The sequence below is a fragment of the Pristis pectinata genome, chromosome 4 (genome assembly GCF_009764475.1).
Source record: "Pristis pectinata isolate sPriPec2 chromosome 4, sPriPec2.1.pri, whole genome shotgun sequence".
NCBI lineage: Eukaryota > Metazoa > Chordata > Chondrichthyes > Rhinopristiformes > Pristidae > Pristis > Pristis pectinata.
Genome location: NC_067408.1, coordinates 84870591 through 84897648, shown reverse-complemented (window position 1 = coordinate 84897648; position 27058 = coordinate 84870591). Strand labels below are relative to the sequence as shown.

The 27058-nt window shown below is 39.0% G+C and overlaps 1 protein-coding gene across 1 annotated transcript in view; it reads left to right on the top strand.

Moving 5' to 3' along the window:
* Positions 1 to 24765, top strand: part of LOC127569988 (uncharacterized) — a 33694-nt gene extending 8929 nt beyond the window's left edge. The window contains exons 3-6 of the mRNA XM_052015128.1: positions 16348 to 16428; positions 17691 to 17774; positions 20029 to 20104; positions 23872 to 24765. Coding sequence (XP_051871088.1) covers positions 16348 to 16428; positions 17691 to 17774; positions 20029 to 20104; position 23872 — 242 coding nt within the window. The 3' untranslated portion in view covers positions 23873 to 24765. The remainder of the gene's footprint in view (positions 1 to 16347; positions 16429 to 17690; positions 17775 to 20028; positions 20105 to 23871) is intronic.
* Positions 24766 to 27058: the final 2293 nt, after the last annotated feature.

The following is a 27058-nucleotide window of genomic DNA, read 5'->3' as shown; positions in this document are numbered from 1 at the left end:
CACAACACATAATGCAGAGTAAAGTGTCACAGCTGCAGAGAAAGTGCAGTGCAGGTAGACGATGAGGTGCAAGGTCATAACGAGGTAGGTTGTGAGATCAAGAGCCCATCTTATCATACTAGGGACCGTTCAATAGACTTATAACAGCGGGATAGAAGATGACCTTGAGCCTGGTGGTACGTGCTTTCAGGCTTTTGTATTTTCTGCCTAATGAGAGAGGGGAGAAGAGAGAATGTGCTGGGTAGGTGGGGTTTTTGATTATGCTGGCCGCTTTACTAAGGCAGAGAGAAGTATAGACAGTCCATGGAGGGGAGGCTGGCTTCCATGATGTGCTGAGCTGTGTCAACAACTCTGCAGTTTCTTGCGGTCACGGGCAGAGCAGTTGCCATACCAAGCCATGATGCATCTAGATAGGATGCTTTCTATGGTGCATCGATAGAAGTTGGTGAGTGTCAAGGGGGACATGCCAAACTTGAGCATCCTGAGGAAGTCGAGGAGCTGGTGAGTTTTCTTGGCCATGGTGTCTCCATGGTTGGACAAGGTCAGGCTATTGGTGATGTTCATTCCTAGGAACTTGAAACTCACTACCCTCTCAACCTCAGAGAGGTGTATGTGCACCACCCCTCTTCCTGAAGTCAATGACCAGCTCTTTTGTTTTGCTGATATTGAGAGTAAGGTTGTTGTCATGACACCATGTCACTAAGCTCTCTATCTTCTTCCCGTACTCCGACTCATTATTTGAGATACGGCCCACTATAGTGGTATCATCTTCCAACTGATATAATGCAATTTCTTAGCTTTAATAAAGGGGGGAAGCAGGATGTTGAAACAAGTTGTTTCCAGTAGTCCAGGTGTCAAAATCAAAGGGACCAGAGCACAAGGCTTAAAGTGAAAAATGTTCAATAGAGTAGTCCTTGTTCTAATTTGATTTTATTTTAAATAAAAACAATTAATTTTCAGAGCAAGTGGACATTTTGAGGGAAATCATTTATATAAGAGGTCATCAAGAGAGGAGGATGGCAAGTGTTGTATGTTGGTATTTACATATATATGAGGTGCTTGTGTATATGATGTAACGACATCATCATATGTGATGTGAGAACACATTATTAGTCTGCAATAAAGTGTTAATACACATTCTGAGATTCCTAGTGCCTGCTGGAGATTATCACAGACATTTATTTAGCAGGTCTACAAGAATTGTTTATAGACTGCCTGCAAATACTCTCCAGTCAGGAATGGGGATAGTCAAAGCAACTGCCAATGTCAACTCTAAGGAGGAAAAATGATGGTTTGACAAAACTTATTAAGCATTGTTGAACAGCACTGACTAGAGGCCCTCAGAACTTCACAACTGATAGAGAAAATAGCTCAATGGTTTTCCCAGTTGCAAATGAAATTGACTAGCCTATGGAGGCAGCTTAAGTTAAAAGGCACTGGCAGTCTATTGAACTGTGTGAGATGAGATACACCAAGAAGAGGAGAATTAAACATTGGACAATCAAGCACAGTGCAGAGTTTTGAATGAAGCACTGCAGAGGCAGGGATAAAATGGCAACTCAAGTGTAGACCGGATGCATAGGCAGACTAGGAGTGAACAGATGAGCTCGTGAGTCCTTCATTGTAAATATTGAGAGAATGGAGATATCTGTTACTGCTAATCATATTCTCAAAGTAGAGGATCATATTGCAGATTGTAGGAAAGATGTATGTTGCCCAAGATTGGTTTTGGGGCTTATTATATGCTAACTAATCAAGTAACCTCATAGGAAGTTAGATATACTACATTCACAGACGGAGTATAGAAATAGCCCTTGCCTTCAGTGATCTACCAAAGTTTTTGGTGCAATTGGATTGCAGATGGACTGGAGGTTTCCATTTGAATCAGACCCTGAGGGCAGCACGGTAGCGTAGCAGTTAGCGTGACGCTATTACAGCGCCAGCGATCGGGGTTCGATTCCCGTCGCTGTCTGTAAGGAGTTTGTACATTCTCCCATGTCTGTGTGGGTTTCCTCTGGGTGCTCTGGTTTCCTCCCACATTCTAAGACGTACAGGTAGGTTAATTTGGGGGTTTAAAATGGGCGGCGCAAGACTCGTTGGGCGGAAGGGCCTGTTACCCACGCTGTAAATAAAATCTGAAGCATTGAGGTTCTGGCTTGGTCTGCAAGTTGAGATGGGGGAGTGAGGTGAGTTGGATGAGGGGAGGGGAGGGGAGGGGAGGGGGTGGTGAGTCAGCAGAGAAGGTAGTAGATTTTGTGAACATTGTTTATCTATATAATTATTTGCCCAAAATAGCAGCCAACAAGGCAGAGGGATATTTTGTAGGGAAAACAACTGAATAATAGAGAAGCTGGCCTAACATACTTTTCTACATCTTTTAAAATTTGCCAGATTTTTGCATCCTTTCTGATAATTAGCATGGAAACCTGTATGGTTTTCCAGGTGTGCACTTTTCTGGGGTGTGGGGTAGGTCTGCAGCAAGGTCAGCAAGGGTTTCCTTGTCAATTACCTTTGAACCTAAGGTAGTGATTATCATCAGCGTTAACAAGAACCATTACTTGACCTCCTACATGACAATGATTGCAGAACAGCAAGAAATCCACCAGGGGAGAGCTCTGATAATTGCTGAGTGGCACACACTGGCTGCCCATAATTTCCCGATACATGCAGCCTTCAACCGTTCAGCCAAGAGATCTGAATGAATTCTGAAGATGCCATGAAAGAAAACTTTTCCAAGGTTGTTCAAGTCTATCCATGAAACATCAGTTGGTTAATTTGCTATCCAGTATCGTGCATGCTACATTCTGCCATGGGATCAGCAGTCTTCAATGAGTGGGAGATGTCAAATGCACTTGAGTTTATTACAGCCTCGTTTGAAGGAGAGGGTAGAGAGCTATCAGCTGAAAGAAAAGAAAAATCACAATTTCATCTTCACAGTTCTTTGCAAGAGGCAAAAAGGAGTTCAGAAAACTCAAAATAAGTGAACATGTTAAGAATGATGAATGAATGGAAAATGCAAGTGATATAGTGTGGCTCTGCAGTGATAAATAATCAAAAGTCACAAGTGTCCATGCTGACCAATTGTTTGCAGTAAGAGCCACACCAGAATGTAATTGAAAAGTATGAGAGTGTGACTATTAATGAATGGATGCTGCAATGATTAGAAGAGACTGGAAAAATACTTGCCAGAGAATACTTTGGTGAAGAACAGTACCTGCAGGAGACATGTTCTTTGTACAAGGGGGTCATTGGAAGTCTTTCAGGCTTTGGTTTTGTGATTTTAAACAGTGCAGTATTGGGGTGGTGGAAGCAGTAAACCTTGGATGTTCTGTCAATAAACAAGAACTGTCAGTTTTTCAGATCACTGAGGTTTAAAGTCACAATTTTTGTGTTGGATTATTGTTCACATTGGTTATGTGCCAGAAACAAAGGTTAGTTGCACAAATGAAAATGCATTCAAAAGTCTGGGGTCAATGACACCCAGAAATTGGTACAATTTTGTTCTGTTCCTGAATAAGCCAATTTTTCAGCTGCAAAGAACTTTTGTTTTCAGAGTTGTACAAAGGATTTCTAGGCCAAGGCTTTTGTAAGATCTTGTTATACAGTTTGGGTCTTCCTACCCAAATCAACATATACTTGGAAGATGTGCAAATATTTGATTGTTTCAGAAGTTGAGATGTGTACCTTAAGAAGAAGAACTGAGTAGCAAGATTTTATTTTGGAGTTTAGAAGAACTGCATACAATTTCACTGAATCTTGGAAAATCTTTGAGAGGTTGTCTCCTCTGGTTGGAGAGTCTAGAACTAAAGGTAAGGGTCTCATAATAGGGAGTCAGGCATTTAAGACTGAATTGAGAAGAATTTTTTCACTAGGCATTGTAGAGTCTAAAGGTTTTTTGAAGTTTCTGGTAACTAAGGCAAATAACAGTGACAGAGCTACTGACAAAATATACTTTATTGAAGTCGGTCAATTTTCAACCAATAATGGTGGTGCCAATACAATATGCTAAAAGTCATATAATAATTTCTATTCTTTTAAGAATTGATTGTACGATGTTATATGTACTACAAAAGGGCTAAAATTTTTGGTATTTCCTATACCAGAATGTTTTCAAAGCTACGTTCAATAGATTTAGAAGCACGAAAACAAATGAGGGTTGTGGGAATTGGGTGGGAAAATGGGCAGGATATTGGATTAACCATGAATTTAATGAATGTTGAGCAAGATAAACAAGTCTGACGGTTAACTTTTTTTCTTGGTGTTCTTTTAAGGCAACTTGCTTAGGAGTTGTTAAAGTTTTTTTTAAAAGATAAAGATTGAAGAACACTTCAGAAAAGTGGAGTAGACAAATTAAATTAGATTGAAAAAAATACTGCACATATAGCTTGTCACATTAACATTCCTTTTTTTGTGTAGAAGTTTGTTCCATTTATCTAAGGGGAATAAAAGAACACACATTTCTCTAACAGTTTTCCTGACCTCGTGATGTTATTGGTAGCAAGGAATTTTGGAAGTATCTTTTGAGGTGTTCTTCAGTGTTGGGATGCAGGAAAAAATGCAACTGATTTGGTAATGCTTTGATAATCCATTTTTAGTTATGCACTTTAGGATTAAATGCAGACAAGGTCTTCTTCAAATAGGGTCATGAAATAGTATCATCTATCATCTAGAAGATGGTGCCGAATGCCCTAACTTTGGCACTGAGATTTTCATCCCAAATAAAATGGTCAGATCTTTGGATTGGGCTCAGACTCTGGACCTTCCGACCAAGGAATGAGTGCTTTCTGTGACCCAGATCTTTCTGGCATTTGGGGATATTTAAAATCTGTTAAAATTCAAATAAATAAAATCAATTCAGAAGTAACTATAAGCACCCTAAACACAAAAATACTTACATATCTTAATGAAATGATTTCTTAACAGAAAGTAATTTGTACATTTTTTTGCCTCCTTATCATTTGCTCTGCAATCCTCATTGAAAGGGAAGGTATCTTGAATCCTGCAGTAGGTGCAAGAACTGAGCAGGCACAGATTTTCATGTATGATTTTGCTTCCTCTCTGACATCATCCAGCTAGGTGGCACTGCATTTGCCTAGTTTGATTCTTTCTTATACATTTGTAGCCCTGGACTTGCCTACTATAGTTTTCTCCCTTGGAGGGAGTGGGGGGTGCACAGTGGTCTCTCTTAAATCTACCTTTGGCCTGCAGCTGTTTCTCAATGACATGCTAACCATCAATGGCATCATCTGGAAACTTTATCAGCTTTCACAAGTGTTTCAATGATACCAGGCTTTGCTTCTTCATCACCTTGCCAGAACCTTCCATCATCTCTTGGTAGTCAGACTGATGGTCCACCATTCATTACTGGACAAGTAGAAGATTCCTGTCTTTCATGACAGAGTTATGCTTCCAATGTTTCCAGAGTTGAGCTTCCAATTATGTAGCTGCATCATCACAAAGACATCATCCATTCTGTCCTGCATCAGCTCGCCTGTCACTGATACCTTCTGTTGTGCTCTTGTTATCACTGGTCTTGATTGCCACCTAAAGCTTTGATATCTGTGTTCTAATTTACCTATCGTTTCTGTGTTCGGTGATTTATGTTGGCTCCTGCTTAAAGACTTTTTAAATTTTTTCATGTTTCCCTGTGGCTTTGCTCTTTCTAATCTCCCAGAATGCTCCCATAATTCTGGTCCTTTTAGCAATCTTGTTTTTGTTGTCCATAGTTGATAGCTGCCAAAACTTGTCTGGAATTCCCTTCATAACCCCCTTCCACCTTTAAAATACTCCTTAAAACGTTCCTGTTTAGTTGAGTCAAGTATCTCCTGATGTAGTTCAGTGAGGAATTTTGTTTGCTATTTCTTAAAACAAAATCCTCCTAGGTTTGCTTTTCGGAGTTAAAGTTGCTACTATTGTTGTCATTGTGTTTTTGCTCCTCTTCCTTTGTAATGTGAAGGATTTGCCTTTTGCATTGATTAATTTTAGGTGGCAATGCACAAGTGTTCAAAGTGCACAAGGAATACAGTGGAGTAGCTTCTCGCAGTTTTGTCAGGATGTTGAATGTTTCTTGGCATGTCCACTACCTTTGGTGCCAAAGGCGCCACTACCTTTTCATTCACATGGAGAGACAGGACATTCCTGTGGTTTCCTTCTATAACCACAATGAGGAAAATTAGTTACTAAAAGCAAGAAAACAAATAAAGTCAAAATAAGAGCAATTGTTTTAAGTAAAAATGATGCTTGGAGACAAATTTCAGTAACATTTAAGCCATTCACTCAGAGGTTGCTAGATTTTGGAAGTACAGGTGGGTGTACCAGTCCTGGGTTACTGGAGCAAAGGACTAGCTCTCCATAATTACCCTTGTTACCAATGTTATTAAATAGAAAGGGATTTGACTTTGTCCATCAATCACTGTGAATCAGTGATCCTGATATTAACCCTAACACGCCATCGGCAATCCTATTGTAGCAAACCTTCTAGCTCACCATGTAAAATCTGGCAATGTTTTCTTTTGATATATTCAACATTTAAGAGCTTTATGTCCTTTCATTGCTTTTATTTTGCTTTAGGTGGCAGCATAACTGTTCTTAACCCTCCTGTTAAAGTTACCACTTGAGGTTAAAATATGAACCTCCAGGTGGCAGTACATTTGTTTTGATGGTTCTGGAAAAATGGAGAGAATGTAGACACATTTTAAACTTTTTTTTAATTGGTATTTACTTTCTGAAAATTGCATGCCTGCCCCTTGGATATGTTCATGTGTGCTTTCTGGTCTCTTTGTCTTCTCTCTGTTAATTCTAATGAATGGCAAGGATTTTTAGATCCAATATTAGGGGCTATTTGTGAAGGTAAGTGAGGAAGGTAGGGTAATGTATTTCATTATTCTGATCTTGAAAATAAATGGTGAGCCATTAAAAGCATGTTGTCTGAATCGTAATTCTCTCATTTAAGTTGCATTTCAGCTTTTTTTTTAAAGCAGAGCTGCTGACCCCTTTTTCCCTATTCAATGAGGCAGACTGGCACTGACTTGCCAAGTCCCAATGCATCCTTGCTTCCTGTTCCCAGTACAGTCACACATAAGTGAGGTGAGTGTTCTGAATAAAAGAGCTCACTTATGAAAAATCTGCTAGCAGAAACAGCAGATCTGCCAATCAGAAACATTATAAATAAACAAATAGTCCTGCCAAGTTTGTCGGCTGAGATATGCATCTTGCTTCTGTCAACTCTTATCTACTCTGGTCCCCATCTGAAATTCACTCTGCTCTTGATCTGCTCTAAGGGACAACTGAATCTTATCAATTACAAAAATAGATTGCATATATTATTTGCAAGTAATTCTTCTGGGGAAAAAAACATATTGCCTGTCAATTTTAACTCCCTCCAACAGGTGGAAACTAGACAAAGGGCATTGCAAGCTAGACAAGGGGCATTGCAAGCTCTCTTTCTATCCTGTTTTGGCAAGTGTAATTTTAAATTTTTCTGCTTCCTTGTGACCTTGAAGAAACACTTCTATGTGTTAGTGGCAACTTTTGGGAGTCGATTTGAGAATGTGCTTATTGTGGTCAAGTAGTGCAAATTGTAGATGTTCTGCAGCATATGAAGTGTGGGCAAGTGCCAGCTGCCAAAGTGATATGAGGGGAAAGTGCAGAACTGATGGAGGAGGGAAGCAGACTACAGTAATTGGAGAAGAGTGACAGAAAATGAGGATGTGGTGAGTAGAGAGTTTTGTGAATAGTGAGGCTGCAGAGAGGATTTGTATCCTGACAAAATTGAGAAGCTGTGTAAGTTTTTCAGCATTGCCAGCTTGTCCTAACAGCAGATTTCCTACCGATAATCTCATTTAGCCACGTCTTCCTATCGTTCCCGCTAATGCTAGAGGGTTTTCCTGAAGGGGTTTTGGAGAAAAGATCTCCCTCTTCACCACCAGAACTGGAATCTCTAGACCCTAGTTGTATGGATAAATCCAACTGTAGGTCTTGTCACGGTTTCTCAGCTTCACAGTTACCTGTCTGGGGCCAGAATGCACACACCCTTTGGGGCATGGGCTGCCTTTAAGTGATGATAGGGAATCCCAACTTCTTGCTCTCCCATCTTCCTTTCCCCCTTCCTACATTTTGTACCACTTAGTGCATACCCTATAAGTAGCATGGATAGTGGATGGATACCAGCTCATAACTATGATTGGTGATATTGAATCTGAAAGGATATCTCTTGGAGGCACACCTGGCTGATCATGCTCAATCTGGCCTGCCAAATCCAACCTTCTAACATGATATTCCCAAATGGCATTTACCTTTTGTGGCTCTGTGGGATTATCTGCCCAGAATCCATGGAATTAACCAACCTGAAATGGGTCCTGAGTGATGACTAGACTTCAGACGGTGGACCCTGAAGCACCATCCTTGAACTATCCTGAGAGTGAGAGACATCCAAAAACAGTTTAAATAGAAAAAGTAAACAATAAATGTTATTAAATTAAGTTCCTAGAATTGATTAAGAATGCAAATTAAAACAAGGAAAAATGAAAAAAACAGTTACCTGCACTTTTTAACCACGGTCAGAGACACCATTCAAATGAATAGGGTTCTGCTGCTTCAGCTGCCTGGCAGCTGAGAGGACAGATAACAAGTCCTTCTGGCTCAGCACTCAGCTGTCAGTGCTCCAGCCCTGGACTTCGGCACCATGTCCACTGGCAGAGTGGGAGGGCAGATGGTTGTTCCCGATGCAGCCTGCGTGTGGAGGTCAGAGGTGAGTGGGCCTGCAAGTAAGGCATGGCCATCTGTTCCTTCTATTGGCAAAGGTAGGCATTGACGATGAAGTTCACCATCTTCAGTGCAGCAGCACAACGTTGGGGTCGAAAAGAATATTTAAAGATCAAGACCTCAGACCTAGCACAAAGCTGTGTTCCCTGCACATCTATGTGCTTCTGAGATCTCAAGCACCAATATCAGGCACCTCAAGGGACTGGGAAAATACCATTAGTGCTGTGTCTGCAAAATCCTCCAAATTCATTTGATGGATAAGTGATTAAATGCCAGCATTCTTTCCCAGGATAACGTTCCCATTACCAAGATCCCAGTGTCCCTCAGTCAGTTACATTGAGCCAGCCACACCCTCGAGTGCCCAGCACCAGACTCCTGAAACTGACCTCTGTTCCAAGCTCTGTCATGGGAAGAGGACAAGATTCAAAAGAGTGCTCAAAGCCTTCTTGAAGTGTAATATCCCCACTGACTCTTCAAAATGGAGGAACATTTGGGATGGTATTGAGATCCTAGACTGTATGCACAAAGGGCAGACGCAAGCCCCATCCACCATCCATTCTGTCAGACACATCTAAATACTTCAGAACCAGACTGGAAGCAGGTTTTCCTCCATTTCGAGGGACAGGTGAATAAACAAAGAGCTGCTGGTGAGAGATGAATGTGATTTGGATTGTGACATTTGTAACAGCATTTCACCCATGATTTGTTCTGTAAAACAACTTGTTGCAGGAAAAAAATTATAGCAATTGACCGAGCAATATGTTCACTTTGATTTGTTTTATTTATTTTGAAGTTGGCAAGCACAGGATGTCTTTTTGCTCTGAACATTAAATATTTCCATGTCAGGTGTGGCATCGCTCTGTACAATTTAAGATCCTTCTACAATACCTCGGTAATTTTCCCTAATTTAACTTTAAGATACCACTCTCCTGTGCTTATTATTTTGCTTCCCATTTTCTGAAACAGTCGTGTGCCAAGACTGATCATTCTGTACATGTTTGTATTGACAGCCGAGTTGTTTTAGGATGAAGAACTTACCTACTAGCAATTATATTGACCTAAACCCCTTTTTTTCAGAGATGAATCAAAATGGTGGAAGCTAACATTTGATTGTTACTGTAGGTTGATCCTGTTCTATTAACGCATGTCTCAGATTACCACAGGGTCAGAGATATTGACATTGTTTTGAATAAATTATGTAGTTCTGAAACTTTTACATCCATCATAAATTTGGATTGAAGCATGATATTATAAGCTCAAAACTGTACTTGAGTGATTATACTTGATGATGTGTCACTGTTACTAAACAGAATTTAAATGCATTCTAGTTAAACTTCTATTTCATTCTGCATCACAAAGTTCAGCACTGCCAATATATACGTAAATATGCATTTTTAGTTTGTCTTCGACATGAGGTTCCTGATATTCCTAGTACTTCCTTACAAGGAAGAAGTAAAAAAACATCATGAGCCGCCCAGCAACCATCTTGCATTTTTACGAACAAGTGAAATGTTTTAATTATTGTGGACATTTTGTAGCTGATATCAGTGATACAGAGCATATGTTTACTGAAAAGTCTCTTGAGCTTCCCCCCTTCATACCCCAACACAACAGGATTTCCTCCTTTACCACCTTTGCACCTTCTTCAACATCTCTTTTACGTAAGCCTCTCATCTAAGCTTTTGGTTATCTCTCCTCTCATCTTCCTTAGTTTAACATTCATATCAGTTTGATTATACATTTTGTGAAGTGCCTTGAGCTTTTTTTTCCTGTGTTAAACACACTCCATACATCCAGGCGGTTGGTAGTTTTCATTGCATGCATTTAAATCACTTTGTTACTTAGACGGTTGCAATATTTTGTAATACTGTAGTAATAATATTTATTCTTGTCAGTTTGAGGTTTCCAGTTGGGTTAAACATTTTCTTTGGTCTTCCTAACCTCTTGCCACCCAAGCAGCTTCTAGCCAATCCAAATACTTTTTCAACTGCTGCTACTAACCACCTAGCTACTGTTGTGTTGTCAAGGGAACAGCACAAAAACAAATAGCAGTTGTCATGGAAATGTTAGAAAACAACCAGCTGTAGTGTTAATGCAAATGGCACTTTTTTGGTATTTGACTGTAATTAGAATGCACCAAAATGGTTTATTTTACTAACGAAGGAGGCTAAAATGTAAACAGGAAATTGTTTATTGGTTACAAAGATGCTCTGACACTGATGGAGTGAAGTCAGGTGTGAAAAGCAGTGGGAAGAATGCCAGGGATCTACTTGCCAGTTGACTCCTTATGTGTGCTGAATAGAAATGTTTACTTTTGTGAGAAAGGCAAATGAGCAATGTCCCTGCAGAAGATTCCTACATTGCGTTACTTTTGATTATTCAGTATTTTAGCAGAGTATAAAATGATAGATCATTTCAGCATCTGTGGAGGGGGATTGGAGTTAACATTTCAGATTAACGACCTTTGCAATAAATTGTAATTTTAACAGTACATGTTTGTACTTGTCAGGAGAAATTGTGGCTGTGGTGTTGATGCCTATGCTAACAATGCTGAGGTTAGCTCATGGAAATTGGACTGCCCAGAACAGAGCCACTGTAAGGTGTTCTCTCCGCAGGCTTTGCTACCATTTGATATGACCACCGCCAAAGTATAAGATCTTTTATTAAATTGAAATGTGGAGTCAGGAGCAGTGTCGTGATCCTGCCTGTTGGCTAAACCACCTGCTGTTTAACCCAGCACAGGACTGAACAGAAGCCAGTGCTACAGAAGCAACAGCTCAAACCAATCCTCTTGAAGGATAGTGATGGGCCACAACAGTTAACCCATTTCAGTAAAACAAGACAAATTTCTACCACTCTATATCCTTATTACATAAGGTTGTTTAGATCAACTTGGTAATTATTACTTCTACTTACTTGATAAATCATGACAATTTTATGTGTCAGGTACAATGTTTTTAATTAATACCCATTACTATCAGTATTTTCTTCATGTGATTTGTGCAAGGGCAGCTCAGTAGCCCAATATATCATTGGCTTTGTACATTAATAAGGTTTTCAGCCGTGTTCCCTTGAACGTAATGAACATTAGCCTGCTACTCACTGTCCCATTAGCACACCTAAACAGGTGCCTTTCAATTTCTGGACAATCCAGCTCTGTTACTTCATTTTTTATCTACACAGCACAGAAGGTGGTTCTTGAACCTGAAGTGCCTGCATAAGCTTATAATATTCTCCTGCAGGTTGTACACTTTCTTCCAGATCATCTTGGTTCTACACTGTCATGAAACCAGTCTATTGTATATTGCTACACCTCTGCATCTTCAATGCTGTTGAAATGTGCTTGTTTTACTCTTACTGTGTTTGTATCAACACCAAGGCTTCACTGGTAAACCGGGATTCTCTCAGTTGTTTTACACTCAGATAAGTGCTAAAATAATGTCCTAAAATTTCTACTAAAATGCTGGCAGTTCTATTCTGACTTTTTCCTCCATTTGTAATGTGGAAGTTTGGTATTCAAACACGGAAGTCCCAAACTTTCACATACCTAAATTCTGATGCTGTTCCTACTGTACCCCAAAGAGTCCAGTGGTGGAATACGAGATTTGACTGTTCCCCAGCAGTCTTGCAGGCAAATCTGTTGTAGGTTCAGCAGCATCATTACAGGTTTCAGGTAATTCGCATTTCTTTTTGATTTTAATTGAGTTAATTTGAAACATAATTGCTTTTATGGGTTTGCTGGTGTCTATGTGTTTTCATTTGATTTATATAGTGTTTCTTTTACATGTTAAGTGTCACTGATTTATTTTAATAGATTTTGAATGGGGATATTCACAATCATTCAAGTTCTTTGATAACCTTGGCAGCTGGTTCAGCCTCAGCAGTCAAACCGTTTCTGTAGGATTGACAATTGGCCGGTTTAATCGACTTATAGAAGGTTTCTGAACGATATCCCATTCAAAGTAAGAGCTGGTTTAGTGGGTAACTAAGTAGGGAGTTGCTTTTCAGAAGTTTTAGGCCATCAATATTTTAGAAGCTTGTAATGTTAGCTCTTTCAGAGGTGTAACACATTGTTTCGTCATGGTAAAAAAAATTAAAGATTTATTGCAATCAAATCTCATTCAATAATATACACATTCCTACAGTTTGATGGTATACTGGGGAAAGGGATGCTTTCCTCCTGTTTTAGAGAGGAGGAATACAAGATTCATAAGGCCTTATTACCCTGCTTCTATGGTTTTGGCTAGCCAAGTTAGAATTGCTCATGCAACCTGTTCACACCAACCCTGCTGCCTTCCTGTGGACTACAATCTTAACTTGCTCTTCCAAACTACTGTGATGGACATCCTCCTGAATGCAAATGTGATGCATAAGGAAATCTTGTACCTACTCTTTCCCTGGTTCTCCCCACTCCCCCTTAAGACTGCAAAAGAAGCTCCTGGCCAACATATTCACCATTTACCTGAAGGAGAGCTCCTTCAAACCTCTTGTTGTCACCTCCTATCACTCAACATGCCACTCCTTTCTCTGGAAACCTACTGTTTGCTGTCAGGTGGGAGAGTGATGGAGCATATGCAGAGGAAGCCCAGAAGTTTAAACTTTCTAAAGCTTTACATTACAGAGAGCCAGTCTGCCTTGCATTTCAACACATTAACATGAAGAACAACAATTATCTCTGTAATGTTTTGAATGAGATGGCAAGCAACATCATCCTGCACGTTTTTAATCACTCATTCTTCAGGATGTAGGCATTGCTGGTATGGCCAGTAATTTTTTTGCTGTATAGCATTGCCCTTGAGAAGATGAAGGTAAGTCATCTTCACTGTAGTCCTACCAGTGAAGATACTTTCATAATGCTGTGGAATAGGGGAGTTCAAAGACTTAGAAGCAGTAGCATAAAGGAACAGCGATATATTCTCACATTATAACAGTGTGCAAACTGGACTTGGGACCTTCAGATAGTAGTATTTCTATACTATTAGTACCATTATCCGTCAATACAGGTGGAGGTTCTACCAGAGTAGTCTGGGTAGGTGACTGCAGTGCATTTTATAGATGGTACACACTGCAGTCACTATGCACTACTGGTAGAGGGATGAGAAATTTTAAAAATGTCAAATTTTTTAAAAAATCGGATCATTAATGGGTTAAAACAAATGTTGCCTTCTGAGGAAAAACCTCCAGAAGTTCATTTTTGATCAGAGAACCACCACCTTTCTCCCCCCACACAATTCAGTTCAAACCATAAAGACAATTTCCAATGTTAGTATACATGTTTACATGCACTGAATCTCGGGTCTCCTGAAGAGTGCTATTGCTGATTAACAGTTCTATTATGCTGTATTAATTGGAACGAATCTCCCTGTATTTGTTGCACAAGGGCCTTTTAAGAAATGTTTTTTAAGTTTTCAAACAAGATAAGATATCTTTACTAGTCAATGTACATCGAAACACATAGTGAAATGCATCTTTTGTGCTGAGTGTTCTGGGGGGGCAGCCCGCAAGTGTTGCCACGCTTCCTGTACCAACATAGCATGCCCACAGCTTCCTAACCCATATGTCTTTGGAATGTGGGAGAAAACCGGAGCACCCAGAGGAAACCAACACAGACACAGGGAGAACGTACAAACTCCTTACAGACAGAGATAGGAGTCATTTTAGGACTTCACTTGATATATATGTAATAACATTTAAAAATTAGCAATAAAGTACTTCAAGAACAAAGGTACCAAGGGGAAAGTTGGGCCGGGTAGCACCTGTTTTCTAGGTGTTAGGCTGTTTCCTAACACTTGAGCATGTGATTGGAACATGCACACTTCTTATCAGGGGCGTGCCTTTGCAATGCTGCTGTAGCTGTTAGCTACAAATGCACAACCTCTTTACAGAATATGTGGGTTTAATGGCATCGGTGGGCAGTCCTATTCTGATACCAGTAGTACTATTTTTGAACACGGAGCTCCAACCTACACCTTTCCTTAATCTTACACAACTGAAATTTCATTATTCAGAACTGAACTGAACTGCCTAGCCTTTAATGTTATTAAAGGAATCATGAACAACTCACAAGTTAGCTTCTGCAATACTTTTTTGCTGACTGGTGTAATTCTATATATTTTGGGCTTTCCAATACTTGGCTAATGTTGGAATGGTCTGGAGGGAGAGGTCTGGCTGGTGCTGAATACCGTTCTTATTAATTTAAAAGCTTGTGATGTATCAAGTTGTTTTCAGAGCTGTGAGATATGGGAAATTTGCTTGATACAAAGCTCAGTGAAATGATGCACATGACTTGAAAGCTTGATTATTAGTTGAATTTGTTGGTACGTGGCCAAAGAAGATATGGATTACTAAACAGTGAATGTGACTTGTGGTAGATTTTGCCATTTGAAGATTGAACTTGTACACCTTGACGACTTGTGTCAAGTTATTAAACATTTTCCTGCATTGTCTTCTGTTCTTGGACTAACCTTTCCAATATTAACTGCTGCCATTATTGTTTCCAAAGCATATGTTTTGTATAGAATGTCCTTATTTCAAGTTCCTGCAGCAATTTAGAATCATCAGTGCACTGAACCAATATTTTCTACTGCAGAATTTTAACAAACATGCACAGACTTTGCAAGGTCAGAATCATAACTTGTAATTTTGCTTTACCTTCAGTAGAAAAGAAATTAATGTCAGTGGTGGTTCCACAGTGTTTTTATTTCAATATAATGCAAAATAGTAGAATCAATCAGTAATCTCTCTCCTCAACCAAAAGGAGAGTTGGTGGTGCAAAGGTTTATATGTTCAGGTACAAGTTCACTCACATTATCATAGCGGACATTCTCCTGCATCGTGGACCTCAAATGATGAATTAATTAGTGTTAGAGACACCCTTTGGTCTGCCCAAAACTTGTTGGTCTCCCAGCACTGCGAGATATCCATAGGGGAACGCTGCAGACTGGCACGTTCCAGGCTGCAAGAGTACATGCTGAGGGACGCACTGAAACTGGATGCAGCCAACGCAAGGGCTCAGTGGGGAAGGACTACAGTTTAGGATTCCTCTGCCACTGGAGAGGAAGGGGTGGGGTCAGGCGAGAAAGCCCCTTAAATATTGTAAATACAGGATTGGGGCAGCACCCCAGGGAGCCACACAAGTGGCATCAGTGCTGTGGTTTTCATATAAAAAGGTAACACTAATGATTGATCCGTACACAAATGCAAAGGTTTGCACTGTTTTATTGTTGTATATAATTGTTTTTTTATGATGAATAAAGTTTATTTTGGAATAAAAAAATGATTAGTCTTAGTCAAGGAAGGAACAGACTGAGCAAATTGTTTATTTGTAAAATGTGAGGGAAGCTGCATTGCCACCTGATAACAGGAAAACAGTTTTAAAGAAACCAGAACTATATTCAGTGTGAAACAAATATTAATGAAGTCTATCTTTTTTATCTTACAAATTGGGATGTATATTCTTCTTCAATGCTTGCATCAGGAAATAATCTGGATAGTTTCCTTGTTCCTTTCTATTCCTTCAACAATATGATGATGAAGAGATTTCAGTCTGATCCACTAATAACATTTTGTTTCAATGTATTTCAGATTTCAGAGAAGCAGAAACTTTTGAGATAAACCAGACAAAACCAAAAGATAATAACTTGCGAACAACAATATACCTCTCAGGTAACACTACAAACTGTACATGGCTTAAATTTCAGTTTATTTTCGATCCAATTCACAAATGTTCAGATGTCATTGTGCACGACAGATATTTTTAAAGCTCTGGAACCAGCTATACAAAAAGATTTTGGAAAACTAAATCCAGCCGGTCTTGAAGCTTTAGCAGCACTGGATTAGGTTCAAAGGATGAGTCCAAGCATAGTTTTGATATTTCCATATATTTTCTGAGTAGGTGGGAGTGGGATTTGTGTAAAGAGCGTTCCACTAGCTTCCAGCTTCTGCTCCCACTTCTACGAATCATGCCAAAATGACAGTAGGCATTGAATATGTCCATCTGCATCTGAGTTGTGTGAAGATTATGGGTTAATGTATTTTCAGTTATTAATACCTCAGCAGTTTTGGGAATTGATAATGTCTTTGTGTTTCTGTATTGGCATGGTAGATGAGACAAGGGGCAACTCAAAGACATGGTATGTTCTAATTGGTCAAACTGGAGGTTTAAAATTGTATTCAATTAATAGTCTTTAAAGATTATTATTGAATACAGCAGTTTTATAAATGACAAGATATGAAAGAAAATATATCGTAATTCTCCTGGATATTTATATGATTCAGTGTATTTTCATTAAACATCTTATATTGTAGAAGAAATATACCAAACTTTGAACATTGGAACCAGTTCTGTAGTATCAAGCTGGTTAACTAAGTAGGGTAAAACAAATTGCCTGTCAAATCAGATCTACAATGGCTTCAGCCCCAGACTTCTCAGCCAATTTTTCTTGCTCCCCTGTTAGTCAGTCTACCCACAAAATAACTACACTAAGCTTTATATAGCCTGTGGTATTGAGCAATCAAAATTTACTCATACTCATTGACATAAGGATCAGATAAACAATCATACTCAAGGGAGCTTTACTTTATTGCCTTCTGTCATAAACAGTTAGAACTTTAATGGTTTCCTGTACTGTGAGTCTTTGCCTTTCATCTTTGATCTTTCAATAATAATATTCAGGAGCCCACTAATAGATGAGCTTGCATTAGAGCTGCTACTGGTATTTTCTCCAGCTACAGGGAACATTAACTTTACACATTTTGTTACATTTGAACATATTTTGAATTAGCTCAGATGTGTTTAAGACCATATGACAAACAGAAACTATCTTTTTCGAGCATAATTTGCTTAATAATGTGACTTTTCTCAAAATAAGTTATTTGTTAAGTAATAAATGAGCAATATTATTCATTAATTATACTATTTATAATAGTATCAATCGTTGGAGTCGTTTTAGGAGTGGCAATAATACTTGCTTGGATTAAAAGAAAATCAACTGGGAGGGCAACGTCATCAGGTAAGAAACTACAGCTCTACAAGAGAAATGTATGTGTGACATAATTTGGAATTGCTTGTCAAACTTTTAACATTTGAAATACTATCCCTTAGTCACTCGCATGTCTATAGAGGTAATCAGAAACTTAAATATTTCACTCGGAAATCTCTTGAAGTGACGCATTGAGGAAAAAGTACAAGGAAAACTTTTGCTCATGAACACATCTGGGGAAGAGGAGGTCTGATTTTCTTCATGAGATTAGGGGTGTTGGTGAAGGACAAAGCGCTCTTTCTTTGGACACAAAGAGATGTTGCTGTTGAAGGAAAATCTAACTGTTGAAAGAACAGTTTTTATAAGATATTTTTTATTCGTCACATGTACATCGAAACACACAGTGAAATACATCTTTGCATAGAATATTCTGGGGGCAGCCCACAAGTGTCACCATGATTCCGTCGCCAACACAGTATGCCCACAACTTCCTAACCTGTACGTGTTTGGAATGTGGGAGGAAACCGGAGCACCCGGAGGAAACCCACGCAGTCACAGGGAGAACATACAAACTCCTTACAGACAGCAGTGGGAATTGAACCCGGGTCGCTGGCACTGTAATAGCATTATGCTAACCGCTCTGTTAAAAATTGACAGGTTCAATTCCAGGTAGTCCTAGCTCAAAATTCTTTCGATGATTTTTCTCTGCTCAATGTATCTTATTAAGGTAGTAGATCAAAGGAAGTTGATATGCTGTGTATTAACAATATCATATCGGAGCAGTAAAATTTACTGTATATCTGCCAAGATCTTGAAGCAGTGTTTTTAAATGTTTTTATAATTTCATGGAAAGAAATCAAAATATGGAAAATCTTCCAACTGTGGTCTGAATCAAGCTGGCTGTGACTAGTGGTCCTGAAAGGAACCACTAATGTTCAGCTGTTCACAGGTAGGTAGATCCATACATACGGGTGCCCTGCCTTCACTCTGGGACAAACCTACATTATGACATTACACTGGGGAACCTTTCTGTGATCCTATACCAGCCAGACATGGCAACTGATTGGAATACCCATTCATTTGAATGGTGTTTCCAGACCCAGGGATTAGGAAAAAAATGTTTCCGTTGTTTAAGTTTTGCTTATTTAAAAAAAACACAAAATTTTAAAGTAGTGGCTTAATGTGCTTTTCATTCTTTGTTAAAATATTTTTATTTTAATTATATAATGTATCATTGTCTAATTTAATTATAGTATTTAATATAGTTTAATTGTCTCTATTGAAAACTTGTTAAAAATTGCTTCCGAGCTCTACCCCAGCCTTGCCTCTTGTTGAAGCCTTTCGGATTACAGCAGGATGATAGGACAGCTGAAGTCAGGTTGTCACTGAGGCTTTCCTATGTCTTGCTGTCCATCTATGAGTTTGGGAACTCCATATCAATTGGATCCACATGTCAGGACCAGGTTCATACAGATGTAGGGAGAGTGTTGGGTGTGAGTCCAGGTGGCTGGCCAAGTTGAGTCATATGTTTCTAATGTTGCTAACAGGAAGGCAGCAAAGGAAATCTTTCCCCGAGTTACTTTAACTCTAACCTCAGATTTTGAGCAGACACGGTATCTCTGTTTCCTTGTTACTATACAAACCACACCTGTGGTTCACTAAATTTGTCATATAGGTTTACATAAAAGATGATTATCATTTGCATTTAAATAGCAGTGCATTACCTTAAAACATCTCAGCCCTTCACACTGGCCTGGATTTGCTGAGTGGGCCCCATTGCACGCTTCCCTCAGAAGCCCAGTGGTCCTACACTTAACCAAATTCAGATCCAAAAGGCTGATCTTTCTGACCAAGAGCGTCCAATTGGAATGATCCTGAAAGGCACCACTTCCAGTTCTGTTATCCAATGCCATGGGTGGGCCAGAACAAACCCTATGCATGGAACTGCTTTGACAGATGGCAAAACCTGTCCCTAGCTTTGTCGACTCTCAAGACTTTTCAATGCTTTGAATGTTGCTAAATACCATTGACATTCATATACATTCAAAAATGATTTAAATATGACACAAATAAAATTAATATTTTAAACGTAAAGTAGTTACCCAGACTATCAATGAAATCATTAATGTAATACTTAAAAATGTAACTTGTATTCTTACAATAAACTAAAACTTATTCAGAAAACTTGACTTCCATCTTGGCATCTGAATATTTGAGAACTGTTGCATTTTAGATTGTGTCTTAGTTATGACTTTTCTGGTTTTGCTCTTTTTTTTCCTGGAAGCAAATAGATTTTCACTCTCAACCAATTCTAAGGAATATCCAATTTACGGCAATTGGCGTCACCCAAGATATATTTGGTAAGTAAAACTTTAAGTAAAAAAGTGGGGAAAAAAAAGTTTATGGTTGTGATGTTTGATCCCTCCTACACCCATTATTTCTGAGTAGATCCACTCCAGATCTGATAATTACATTTGTATTGGTAGGTTCAACCACACGTTCTTTAGAGTAAAAGCAACTACTGAGATTCACCATCAATGTTTGTTACCCAGCTCTTTTTACCCAGAGTAGGGTGTAACACAGTTTAAGTTTTCAACCATTCTTTCTTGCCCATATTGGTTCCTTGGGATTGAATTAGCTTGCTTATCACTTCCTATTTGTTGCTGTGCCACTATGTTATGAGCTTAGCTGTTCCTGTGAAAGACTGTGCTTTGAATGTGAAACGTGTCTCAGGCACACATACTCTCTTTTCAGGTTTAACATAGCAGATGTATCCCTTGGTTTGTACCTTTATGTTGGCACAGCTAAAGAACGATTTAATGTGCCATTTTCAGAACAGATGATGTAAATACCTCTTTGTTCTCTTGTGGAACAGCGTCTTTTGAGTAGCTAAAAACATTCTGAAATCTGAAGCCACAGGAAAAACAACAAATTCCACTGTTTTGCTGTTAAGATGTTTGCTTAGTCTGTTGGGCGTTTATTGAATCTGTGGCAAGGACTGAATGAGTGAGCTATGTGTATTGTTTCTTTGAATGTTGAGAAAGGACTCAATTATACTGCCTTTTTAAGTATCATAAATCAATTTCAGCCAGATTCTCTTGCACTGCAGTGTTTCTTTAGCTCATACTGCTACCTCTTTTCCTTACCTATTGAGGACTGGCATTGGGAAGAGCTCCCCATGTTTGGATGATGATAGTGGCAGCTTTTACCCAGAGATTCAGTAAATCTGAACTGCCCAACCTTACTTGAACACCATCATTTAGCTGGCCACAGAAAGCAGCTATACCTCCTGCCGTGAGGTTGTCAAGCAACCCTGAGAGACCAGTCATTGCCAAAATGACACCAGCTGGATCACTCCTTTGACTCTCAGATGGAGTGGCTCAACAGCTAAACACTGGAGAAAACACTTCCTATTAGCTTAAATACATTCCATGGACTTTGGAAGGTACTTGAATAACCAGTGGCAAGTTCTCAAGCTACCTAGACAGGTCTCCCTACACCAGCAAAGTGTTCCTCTAAATTGTGCAAAAGGCAACAAACCAAAGGAATGTGCCCCAAGTACAACAGAGACTCTTCCACAACAGCGGTAGTTGGGAGATTTCAGATCCAATTTTTGTTGGTATGAATGATGTCAGAGATCAGGCACGAAAAATCAAATCACACACAAAATGCCCAATCCAATTTAATGATTACCACAGCTTCACCCAGGGAAAATCAAATTTCAGGTGAGTAACACCCTTTTTATTTGCATGCCAAGTCCTAGGCTAATATTTTTTTAAAAACGTGGTTAAATTGAACCTGGGTGTGGGTATGTCCATAAATCTTTGTAAGTGCCGGAATGTGTTGAGAAAGCAGTTAGTAAATCATGAGAGTAATAAATAGAGGCTGAATACAAAAGCAGGGAAGTTAGGTTGAATATTTCTGACAGATTGGATAGACCACACCAAGAGTATTGTGTTTAATTTTGGTCATTTAACTCTTTTTTTAAAAAAAAGATGTTTAAGTCCAAGTGTAGGAACAGAAAAGATTTACCAGAATGGTTCCGAAGAAGAGGATTTCAGCCAAAGAGTTAGGCTGCAAAAGGTGGGCTGTTTTCCCAGAACAAAAAGTTGAGGAAAGGTTTAATAGAGTAATTAGGTGGGGAACCTGCTTCTGTAAGTGGATGGTTCAAGGACTATGGGACAAAGATTTTACGTTTTGGGCAAAAAGCTACAAGAGCAGTTTGAGATAAAAACCCCTTTTCCAAATAGCAGTGCAGTAGTTATGAGATGGAACTTATGACCTGTAATGATTGTGTAAGCAAAATCACTTGGGACTTTCCTGTGCCTATCCAATTCTCTTTCGAGAGTTGGATTGCAAGGCTACAGCAGAAGGGTGAATAATTAGATTGCTGCACTTGAAAATGGCAGAGACATGATGGGTCACATGATCTCTCTTGTGCCAAAACATTTATTTATAAAATGTCAAAAGAAAATACACTTTCGCACAGTGAGTGTAGATGCTGTAAACTGGATGACCTTCTGACTTAGAACCAAGGAAGGGAACCCAAGCTGCAAGATATAAATTTCATGGTAGTCTACTTCTTAAATCTAATACCCAAACTGAAAAATTTAGTTTACATCCTGTGTAGCTGTACAAAGGTTGCAGGCTTTATTCTAGCCAAAGCTACAAAAAAGTCTTGAAGAATATTCAAATCATTGCAATATATTCGTTGAATTTCCTGTGTTTTTTTGGGGGGTTAATTACTGTGCATCATTTGTTGGACTCACTGCAATTTGTTTCTAATTTGATTGAGAGTGGAACAGCAACCTAAAGCACAGCCTGATTTCTTTTTTATTATTATCTTACTGGCATTGAATTCATTCTGCCTGTGCTGCTTTTGCTATTTAAACAGCAGCAGATACATTATGATCTCCATAGTGCCCTATCAAAGTTGAATTGGAGTCACCTAGACAGAAACAATGATTATCGGGTAAAGAGTTCTGGCTTAAAGGCTGTGAACTTCACATTTTAACTCCATACAGATACCACTTAACATTTGCTGCATTTTCTGCTTTTCATTTATAATAGGTTATGCAACTAAACCCTTTTATTGATACGTAATACAAACATTTGACTTTATTCTAAGGGACAAGTTTTTCACACACTGGGTAATAGTTATCTGGAATGAACAGCCAGAGGAGATGGTAGAATAAGATATAATTACAAAGTTTGAAAGGCATTAATACAGATACCTTGATAGGAAAGGAACAGAGGGATACAGGCCAAATGCAGGCAAATGGAATTAGTGCAGATATGCATCATGGTTGGCCGAAAGGGGCTTTAAAGAGGGGCTCAGATGGGCATATGAATGAGAGGAAAATAGAGGGATTATGGGCATTCTGTAGGTAGGAGGGAATAGCTATGTCGGCACAACATTGTGGCCCGAAGGGCCTGTTCTGTGCTGTACTGTTCTATGTTCTATTTCTGTATGGCACAATTTTATAATAAAAGTTTTTACCACTATTCATACAAGTACAGGTTTCATGGAAAAAAATAAAATTTCTGTGCTGTACAATTTTACCTAGCTTTCTCAAATGATTAATACACTTGACCTGATTATTAAAAAATAATTGCACAAATTTGCATTCTCCCTGGAGGTAAAGATAGAGTAGTTTTGAAAGGTGGACAATCCACAATGCTGAGTTTATTTGCAAAAGACAAGTTGAACATCTACCTCTTTCATTCCACATATTTACGCATTAGACTCAACTGTATTATCTCCAAAGCAGACATTATCTATGAACTAAGAACCTTGGTATTCTTGTGTACTGACACTGCTGTAAAATAGGTCAGCTACTTGTATTGTTAATAGCAGAACCAGATAAAAATTGACCTCGGATGTGCTCACAATAAGATTGCTTTGCCAGTGTTGAGAGGTTCTTCTGAAATTCTGTTATCTAAAACCTTAACAAAGATGTTTCTCATTATCTACATTTATCATCTAAAGAAGCTATATGATTTCCTCCACTTGTGTTTTACTTTGTAAGTGAAATATAGAGTGAAGTGGCACTGAGTGTGTTATGAATACTAAATGTTATTACATTAGATCACAAAAGAAGTAAATGTCATCACTATATTTTCACAGAAAGGAAGAACCAAGAAGATGCCTCAATGTCCCTGGTGATGCTACTTATCAAAAGTGTCAAGTAACAAGGACGTACATTAACAGAATATTCTGTAGACTGAACTTGCTGTCTGATGAAATGCTCTGATCTGTCTATTTCAGCAATAATATTTGTAATCTTCCTTAGCTGCAAGTTTATCTCCTAGCTAAACCTCACTTAAGGAAGTTGCTGTGAACCACTGACATTTAGAAAACATTTTTTGTTTATTTTTGTTTCAAACTGAGACCTGAATTTTCAGAAATCATCTGTTTCAACCACAATAACTATGTTTGACCAGGTCAAATTATTTCATGAAGTAAAGCCATGTTCATTGAATATGTGCTCCAATCCATCACAATGTAAGTGGTCACCACTTCTGCTGAAATCACAGTAAAGGTTTGTGCTTAACAGTTAGTTTATTTCCAAGTTCCTGGCTGGCTACTTATGATTCTTGGTCTGCACCTTACTTTCTGGCACTCTATGTAAACATTAGATATCTGGGCAAGGGATACAAGCCTTGCATTTGTTATTAACTAACTTAAGTGTCTATTTTAACTCCAGAAGGGAATTGGGGAAGTAGGGGCTAAAGGAATATCAAGCCACTTTACCAATGGAACATAAGACATGGAAATCTTAAAGGCCAAGCCCTATTCATATGCTCCAGCTCTGACTCCCACCCAAATATGGTGGGAATTATTTTCCCACTGCTGGGTGAGAGTCAACATTTGTGGGCAGGCAGAATGGACAACAAAAAAATGATGGTGGCAACAGGAGAGATCAAAAGGTTGGGTTTGACTATAACTTAAATTGGTTCTCAATGATAATATAGATGAACTTTCACATCAAACAATTTAAGTTAATAAATAAAGTGTGGAGTGAGTAAAGGACATTTAACTTTTTAACTGAAATTGTCACAAATTGTCAACCGTGGTTGATTTGAATGCACTTTCTGAAATGTCCAGCAAGCCAGCTATTTCTTAACCATAATGTTAAATTAGAATGAGGATAAAACTAGATGGACCACCTGACATTAACCTAGGCACTAAATTCAGACACCACAAAGTCACTTCCAACCCAGTCAACCTTGCAAAGTTCCTCCTCACAAAAGCCTGGGGTTTGATATCTAACTTGGAGATCTATCCCACAAACTATTTGCACGTAATGTCATAGCTCATTTGCTACCCTAGATTCACAGAATCATACCCTTCACAATTAGCAAGCCTCCTCCATCACAATCCATGACTAGGCCACATCCCATCAATAGGTTGGGCACTTACTTTCCAATAACATGCTTACTGAAGCTCAATTTAGGTTTTGCAAAGACCACTCAGCTCCAGATCTCATCACAACCTTGGACCATAAATAGACCAAAGAGCTGCACTCCAGAGGCGAGAGTAAAAGCCCTCAACTTCAATGCAATACTTGATTGATTGTGCAGCAAGGAGTCATAAAACTGAAGTCAATGGCAATCAAAAGTAAGATACTCCAAAAGGTTGGAATCATACCTTTCACAAAGTAGTTATTCATAATGAAAAGCAAGAGACTTGTAATTGTTGGAGATTGACTCAAGGAACACCAGCAGAGATGTCCTGTGACTGGGACATCAGTGTCCTAGGTACAATCATTTTCAGCAATTCCATCAATCAGAAGCGAGGATGTTTGATGAGCCTTGTACAATGTTCAATTTCATTTGCAACACCCTCTAGCAAATGAAGAAGCCTATGCCAGCATAGAGCAAGACCCAGACAACATTGAGGCATGTACTGATAAGTTACAAGACCTTCATACCACGAAAGAGCTAGAAAATGAACACTTTCTTCAAGAGAAAGTCTAACCATCCACCCTTGATATTCAATACCATTATCATCACCGAGTCCTCCACCAGTAACACCAGTTACAAACTCAACTGGACCAGCCACATAAATACTGTGGCTACAAGAACACAGCAGATGTTGGATCTCCTGCAGCAAGTGACTCACCTTCGGACACCCCAAAGCCTTTCTACTATCTATAAATCACAAATCTGATGGAATACCATTCACTTAGCTGGAGCCGTACTATTCCAACAATATTCAATCAAATTGACATTATTCAAGATAAAGCAGACCACCTAATTTGCACTCCATCTACTTCACAAAGCATTCATTCTCTCCTACCACATGTGTGCAATGTGTACCATTACAAAGTGCACTGAAGTTAGTCACCTCAGTTATTCTGACAGCACTTCCCAAATCTGTGCCCTCCACAACCAAGAAGAACAAGTTCTTCAAGCACACCACCTGCCGATTCCTTTCCAAATCACACACCATTCCTGACTTGGAAATACGTCACCATTCTTCACTGCATTTAACTTCTGGAATTTCCTCAAAACAGCTGTGTGGGAGTGCCTTCACCACTAGGACTTTGAACTTCAAGAAAGTGTCTCACCACCATCTGGAAAAGGTATGAGTAATAAATGCTGACCTTGTCCACATCCTGAATAATAAATAAACAAAAAAAATTCATATTGAGGTATTCACCACATCACCTGCACAAATCCAGTGCTGATACCTTGGTTCTTCCATACAAAGGTAACAAATGTTTGTCATTTCTCTCAAATTACATAAAATTTCTAAACCGTTTCTAAAATTCACAACGATGATCCTAAAAGTCTTGAGATTTTTTTCAGCAGATGTAAATACAGCAAAATGAGGGTCTCAATGTCAAAATGCCCAGACCTCCTCCCAAATTGTGGGAGAAGGTAATATGCATAGACAAGCTTGGGACATGTCACCCCACAAAAGTGCTACTTACAACCTTCAAAGATGTGACAAAGGTATCTTCTTGAGTTGACTGCTCCCTTAATTCCCTACAATTGCAATTCCTTCCAGGAATTTTGAGGTAATAAGATCCATGAGACAACTGATGTCATATGGTCCAAAGGCCTTCAGTGGGCACCATGAATAAGTTTTCCTGTGTTCAGAAATTCCCCAGCAGTCTGTCAATATTGCAAAGATCACCCAGGAGAAATTAAGACACAAAATCTGAGCTCAAATTTAGTTTCTTCTCATATGCTTTCCTGGGATGGAAGTCTTTCCCATGACTTTATCCATCAGCCTCCAACAGGGCAACAAAGAAAGGCCAAATTGGGTCCGCAAAGTGAAAGTGGGATCTTGTCCTACCATGAAT